General features: G+C 41.6%; 1 protein-coding gene across 2 annotated transcripts in view; it reads left to right on the plus strand.

The window, feature by feature from the left end:
- MTHFS (methenyltetrahydrofolate synthetase) overlaps window positions 1-7481 on the plus strand; it is a 30318-nt gene extending 22837 nt beyond the window's left edge. For both annotated transcript variants that reach the window (XM_048867534.2, XM_075133165.1), the window contains exon 3: window positions 6994-7481. In XM_048867534.2, coding sequence (XP_048723491.1) covers window positions 6994-7217 — 224 coding nt within the window. In that variant the 3' untranslated portion in view covers window positions 7218-7481. The remainder of the gene's footprint in view (window positions 1-6993) is intronic.
- Window positions 7482-7706: the final 225 nt, after the last annotated feature.

The raw sequence follows: 7706 nt of genomic DNA on the forward strand, positions 1-7706 counted from the left end.
CTTCTGCTGGTGGCATCTGACTCCGATAATGAAAATGAACATTCGTTGGTGTACACTGCTTTTGATTGTTATCAAGCAGAACCCGTCGTCATCATGTACACATGTCCCCTGGAATGGTGGTTGAAGCATGAAGGGACATATGAATCTTTAGCACATCTGGCACTTGAGACGCCAGCTACAACAGTGCCATGAGAACACCTCTTCTCACTTTCAGGTGTCATTGTCAACAAGAAGCAGGCAGTGTTATCGCCTACAAATATGAGCAAGCCTGTTTGTCTGAGCGATTGCCTGAACAAGAAGTAGGACTGAGTGGACTTGCAGGCTCTAAAATTTTACATTGTTTTATGTTTGAATTTAGTTTTTTGTACATAATTCTACATTTGTAAGTTCAACTTTCATGATAAAGAGATTGTACTACAGTACTTGTATTAGGTGAATTGAAAAATACTATTTCTTTTGTTTTTTTATGGTGCAAATACTTGTAATAAAAATAAATATAAATTGAGCACTATACACTTTGTATTCTGTATTGTAATTGAAATCAATATATTTGAAAATGTAGAAAACATCCAAAAATATTTAAATAAATGGTATTCTATTATGGTTTAACGGCGCGATCATTTGCTTGACAGCCCTAACAAGAATATAAGCAGCACAAACGCTGTACTTCAGGAAAATGGTTAAAATGCCAAATGGCTGCTGTGAAAGGTGGAGACGACGGTATATAGAGCTGGTTACTATCTGAGCTTTTTTAATGACAGGTTTCAGAGTAGCAGCCGTGTTAGTCTGTATCCGCAAAAAGAAAAGGAGTACTTGTGGCATCTTAGAGACTAACAACTTTATTTGAGCATAAGCTTTCGTTAGCTACAGCTCACTTCATCGGATGCATGTAGTGGAAAATATAAGTGGGGAGATTTTATATACACAGAGAACATGGAACAATGGGTGTTACCATACAGACTGTAACAAGAGTGATCAGGTAAGGTGAGCCCAACAAAGAAAATAGAACAGCACTAGCCATCACCTTCAGCCCCCAACTAAAACCTCTCCAGTGCATCATCAAGGATCTACAACCTATCCTGAAGGATGACCCATCACTCTCACAGATCTTGGCAGACAGGCCAGTCCTTGCTTACAGACAGTCCCCCAACTGGAAGCAAATACTCACCAGCAACCGCACACCACGCAACAAAACCACTAACCCAGGAACCTATCCTTGCAACAAAGCCCGTTGCCAACTGTGTCCACATATCTATTCAGGGGACACCATCATAGGCCTTAATCATATCAGCCACACTGTCAAAGGCTCGTTCATCTGCACATCTACCTATGTGATATATGCCATCGCATGCCAGCAATGCCCCTCTGCCATGTACATTGGCCAAACCGGACAGTCTCTATGTAAAAGAATAAATGGACACAAATCAGATGTCAAGAATTATAACATTCAAAAACCAGTCGGAGTACACTTCAATCTCTCTGGTCACTCAATTACAGACCTAAAAGTGGCAATTCTTCAACAAAAACACTTCAAAAACAGACTCCAACGAGAGACTGCTGAATTGGAATTAATTTGCAAACTGGATACAATTAACTTAGGCTTGAATAAAGACTGGGAGTGGATGTGTCATTACACAAAGTAAAACTATTTCCCCATGTTTATTCCCCCCCCCCCCCCCCCCCCACTGTTCCTCAGACGTTCTTGTCAACTGTTGGAAATGGGCCACCTTGATTATCACTACAAAAGGTTCCCCCTGGCCCTGCCCTCCTGCTGGTAATAGCTCACCTTACCTGATAACTCTCCTTACAGTCTGTATGGTAACACCTATTGTTTCATGTTCTCTGTGTATATAAAATCTCCCCACTGTATTTTCTACTGAATGCATCCGATGAAGTGAGCTGTAGCTCACGAAAGCTTATGCTCAAATAAATTAGTTAGTCTCTAAGGTGCCACAAGTCCTCCTTTTCTTTTTATCTGACCTTTTGTGATCCTAAGCTCAGGAGGCTTATGTGCTGAGAGCATGCATTTTTGACATATGTTGCCACTCCCTTGCAGGGACACAGGAAACGCTGTGATTCTACCTCTGACTACCAAGGCCCAGATTCTGCCTCGGCATTGTGTGGGTGCAAGGGGGCAGGGGAATAAGGAGTCTTCCCTCACGCTTTGCATAGCCCATGTTAGGGACAAACAGAATTGCAGGCCTTGTGCTTTGGGGAGTAGAGGGGCTGCTCTTTCCCTGATTCTAATGGCATATACGAAGCCGCAGAGGGGACAGGAAAGGTGGGAGGAGGTGAGATCATGCCTTCAGACAGCCTAATGAGGGCAAATCCACCACAGCAGTAAGAGAAAGCGAAGCCTCATTGTATCACTGTTTAAATCAGCTTAGAGTGGTATCCGTGTTTCAGCCCACCACTGGCAGTGACTGTGACCTAACAGTGATTAGGGCAGGGGACTGGAAACCTGCGTACCAGGTTTCTGTTTCTGCTTTTACCACTGATTTGTCAAATCCTTGGGCAAGTCACTTCACCCCTTTGTGTCTTATTTTGCCCATCCGTTAAATGATAATTGTACTTTCCAAACCCACTGAGGTGCTGTGAAGCTTGTTTAATGTTTGTAAAATATAAGGTCCTTGGAAGGAAGATGCTATATCAGTGCAATATGTTATTGTATAAGTAGGCAGTGAATACTGCAGATTATATATTTTATGTATTATTTTATTATTAAATGTTCTCATGCCTTGTGACACGAGGCAACCCAGTGTTTCCGCCTTCATGTGTCTAATGCCATGTTTCTTGCTTCCTCGTAGTCTGTTTCCATGACAGCGATATCTTTCTCAAGGGTGTTCTCATATGTCATCTGTTGTCCTTCTCTTTTCCCTCTTCCTCCAAGTGGTATCCAACGAAGGTTTTGTCTAGGAATAGTTTTTTGACATCAGTACAACATGGCTAAACCGCTTTAGCCTTCTTTCTCGAATCATTGTCACTATAGTCTTTTGGCCAGTCCTTCGTAACACGTCATCATTACAGTAGAACTTCAGAGTTACAAACACCAGAGTTATGAATTGACCAGTCAACCATACACCTCATTTGGAACTGGAAGTACACTATCAGGCAGCAGCAGAGACCAAAAAAAAAAAAAGCAAATACAGTACAGTACTTCGTTAAACATTTTTACTTTACTTGTGCTGCGTGAGTTGTTTTGAAATCAGACAGTACATTGTGAGTCAGGGCAAAGAAATTCTACAGCACTCTGGCATATTGAAAAGTGTGAGGGTGCCTATTACAATATTTACAGCATAATTTTTCATATTGAAGATTTGCACAAGCTTGTTTGAGTTACTCAGCATAAAATCAATGATTGCAGAGGGGCATACTGATTAGAACAGATTCTGGTTCTCTAGAGATCCCAGAAAAAAATCCAACAGTTTCTTAAACTAATACATCTAAATTCATTGAAGCGTGGCTTGTGCCACCAGTGAAGTAATACAGAAAATGTATTTCTTCCAGCATTGTCCCTGCCAATTCCCTCTTTCCACAGCACTCCCACTCGCAATGCCTTCTTCCTGCTTGCAATATACATATAAAGTAAAAGGAAAGTGACTGCGTAAAATGCACCTTGTTACTCTGGAGATTTGCCCCTTGTATATATTCATATCTGCTGACTTTAGTGACTAAAATAAGTTTTTACTGCTCTTTGCCTTATGAGCTCAAGTGAGCTGAGAGAGAGTGCGCTCGAGGCTATTCCTTGTGCATCGTCAGCATAATTGTTTTCTAAGTTCCAGTCGCAGGGTCAGTCATTTATACTCATGCAGCCCCAATGAAAGGCAAGAGATACCGGAGGCATAATTTGAAGGGAATGGGCTGTACAGGGGTAACTGGGGGGAGAATTTGACCTTTATTACTGGTGACAATGCTAAAGGAGGAAAGAGATCACTTGACTCTTAGGGTATGTATACACTGCAATTAGACACCTGCAACTGGCCCATGCCTGCTGACTCAAGTTCACAGGGCTCAGGCTCACAGGACTGTTTAATTATGATGTAGACACTTGGGCTACAGCCCAAGCTCTGGGTCTGTACCAGCTCAGATCCTAGAGCCCGGGCTCCAGTCCGAGCTCAAACGTCTACACTGCAATTAAACAGCCTCTTAGACTAAGCTCCACCAGCCCAGTCAGCTGGCATGGTCCAGCTGCAGGTTTTTAATTACCATGTAGACGTACCCCTAGATCCCAGACTGAGTTTGCAGGCTTGTCAGCAAATGTATCTTTTGACTTGTAAACTGAGCACATATGATCTCCAGTGGCTGAGACACCATAAACATGGAACTTCGTGATGCTGTTTTTACAGTGTCACTTTTTAAGGTACAACTGAATTTTAAGACCTCCTGCTCAGCTCTTCTGTGTTCCTATTTTACTCTTATTTGCCATTTGTCTCCCCTTTTAAATCAAAATGTTCAGAACTCGACAGTGCTCTCACTTCCCCTTTTATTTCAGGTCGGAGGGAACCAATAAACATTTCACAGACTTCCCATTGGCCAATTCCCTGCTGTTCCTCCCTTGGCTTTTTTGAAAGCAAGATGACTAAACTGGCTCAAGCCATATTTGCGAGATACAACTTCCACTATCTCACTTTGCATTTTTTATATTCTAATTAGACAGAAGGGTAGAATGGATGGACATTCACACCAGTAATTCTTCTTTCAAGAATGATGAGCAGTGAAAGGAAATCGGACAGTCTGCTCTGTTTGTGCAAATGTATTGTCCTGAGTGTATTTTTTAACTTACTTTCCAGAGTTTAGTACTTGTACATGGCATCAGGTGGATACCCTGGAAACATCCCTACTCACCTGTAGCACTTCCAGTGTAACCTTCCCTACACCGCCTTGTGTGTTAAGCCTCATCCCTGACTCACAGATGGGAGGTAGTGCATTATCTGTCAACTAGGTGTCCCGTTTTGATGTTGGTTTGAGATAAGAACAATGCAATTCAAGATGGTGGCAGATGCTGTTTTGCAGTTAGGGCAAGATGTAAAAATACCTGGAACTAGTGAAGTAACCAAAGTAACTTTAATAAAACACCACTGCTGAAACACCATTATTGGGATGCAAATAAGGAACAGTAAACAGGATGTTAATGAATGCCCTATCCAGATTCTTACAGATCAGCTGTTTTCTAGGCTTCACCCTATATTTCTGTCTTCCTCATTTTAATCTTTTTTTCTGGCACAGCAACATCGGACAGAACACTGTTTCCTTACACTGTGAAACAATAAGCATGATGCTCCTGGTTCCAAAGAGCTGCACTAGGTTAGCCAGGCTTATTTGTTCAGACGATACCTTTGCAGGACTTTTCATACTCGCAGGACAAACAGTCGTGCTCTACATGTTGTCTGCCTCTAAACTTGGCAGCAGTTCAGCATAGTCGGTTTCCTTTTTCTGCCTGGCAGAGATGTGAATCATCTTCCAAAACAAGGTGGGCAGCAGACTCTAAATTCTAGTTGTCCTACTGGTTTGACCCCCCAGACCACATCAGTCTCCAAAGTATTACTAATGATGGAAAAATGGTTAATCTGATCCTGAATGTACTGTGCCATTTTTTCTAGTCTGGTTGGGTGGATCACCTGTAAAGGTTTTACCATTTACACATTAGACCACATATCTGTTTTGTTTAGGAGAATGACTTCTTAGCCAACAGCAGTTTGGTTTCTCTCCTATCCAAGCTAACTGCTAACCCACTTGGGATTAGAAGCTCAGTCATGAAGGGATAAACTCTCCCCTCCTGTGGGAAAAACATGTAGAGAAAAAAGCTCTTGTAGAATTTCAAGAGGCTGAACTTCTGGGGTTTCAGAAGACTGTTGCCCTCACTGGGGAGGAATGTGAGCATCATAGAGGGGCAGGGGCCTGGCCTTGAAACCCTCAGGCTCTGGGGAACTCAGTACCAAAGCTGACAGATCCTGATGCAACCACAAGGAGAGTCAACATCTTTGTGCTGCTGCCTGGAGCCCCTAGCAGCTGTTCACTGTTGCCCACCCCACTGCCTCCCAGAAAGGGATAGGCCAAAGAGAGGAATTAATACCGCTTACAGTAGCATTGCGTCCTCTGTACATTTCTGCTCACAAATCCTTTGAACTTTGGGGAACATGCCATAGAGAGTGGCTGCTCCATGGCTCCACGATGGTGCCCCCTTCCACACAAACTCAGATATCCTTGGGGAAGGTGGGGAAGCATGCATCCATTCCCACAATTTAGCCCCTATTTGGCCTTTGCTCCCCACCACAGAACAGAATGGGACCCCATAGCATATAAGCCAAAATTTATGAATCAGGGAGATTGGGAGTAAGAGGGACCTGGTTGTAGATTGAGCCATGGGAGCCACAGAGATGGCTCAAGCAAGATTATTACTAGTACCAGTGTTTTTTCCCCCAACCCAATAACTGTGGGTAATCATTTAAAAAAACCTGACCTAGCTAACAAGAGCATACACTGTGTCCTACATATAAAATAAAGTAGCAAGTTTGTCACAGTGGCCTATGTTTAGAACATACCACATCCCTTGGCTTGGTTTATGGGGAGCCAGGAGGAGGTTCAATTACAGGAAATTCTACCACTGTGCTGAGAAGTTTCCTCCCACTATATCTTTTCTTTTAATTTCTTTTTCTTCTACGTTTTATGGCTGGTACTGTGGGTTGCTCTTCTTCTTCTTCCCACACTTACTAGGGCTTGTTTGAAGATAGGTGTTTTTTCCCTTCAGGCTTTTCATAGGCCTAATTATTTTTGCTGCTGATCTAATAGGCACTTGATAAGGTGACTATGTAAAGTTTCAGATTTAATATTCAAGGTATTTTTCATCTATGCAAGAAAAAGGAGGCATTTGGCAAAATATAAAACTTAATGTCAGCAGATATGTGTAAATATTTAAGCCATAGGGAAATCCACAGCACTGGTTTGTTAATCCACTATTCTTTATTTCATTTGATGTATTTTTTTTTCCAACAGGAGGCCTTGACCTCATCCTCATGCCAGGCCTTGGGTTTGATAAAAGCGGCAACAGATTGGGAAGAGGGAAAGGATACTATGACACCTACCTTGAACGATGCATGCATCATCCCAAAGGAAAACCTTACACAATTGCCTTGGCTTTCAAGGAACAGATCTGTGACTCAGTGCCAGTGGCAGAAAATGATATCCAAATAGATGAAATCCTTTATGAAGATAGCTAAAAGCATCTGGATACCGCTGACTACAGACTGACCAACCAAAGATTTCATATCAAGGCACAAACTTGTAATAGTCATACGTTATTTTTGTAGCAATAAAATACACTATTTTTAACAAAACAAAACAAAAAAGTCCTACATTCATGTTAATAAGGACTACATTGATCTCATTCTAATTATCAAATATCTATTGTGAAGTCTTATTCTAGAATCAGTAGAAACAAGAATAGGTGACTGTTTTATTAAAATAAAGATAATTTAATCTAATTATGTTTCTGTTTGTTGAATTACCCAATATTTAACATGACTGTTTTATTGCCCTTCTTTAAAATCAAGCTCAGTTACTAATGAGATTTCATGATCCAATCTGAAAGCAACTATTTGTTGGAAATAAAGTTTCAAATATGGCCATAGCACTTACCAATTATGCATGACCATCAACAAAACATTAGTATCCAAGAAATCACCGCTTAAGTCATCACACTAGCATGA

This window comes from Caretta caretta, chromosome 10 (assembly GCF_965140235.1).
Source record: "Caretta caretta isolate rCarCar2 chromosome 10, rCarCar1.hap1, whole genome shotgun sequence".
In the NCBI taxonomy this organism is placed as follows: domain Eukaryota; kingdom Metazoa; phylum Chordata; order Testudines; family Cheloniidae; genus Caretta; species Caretta caretta.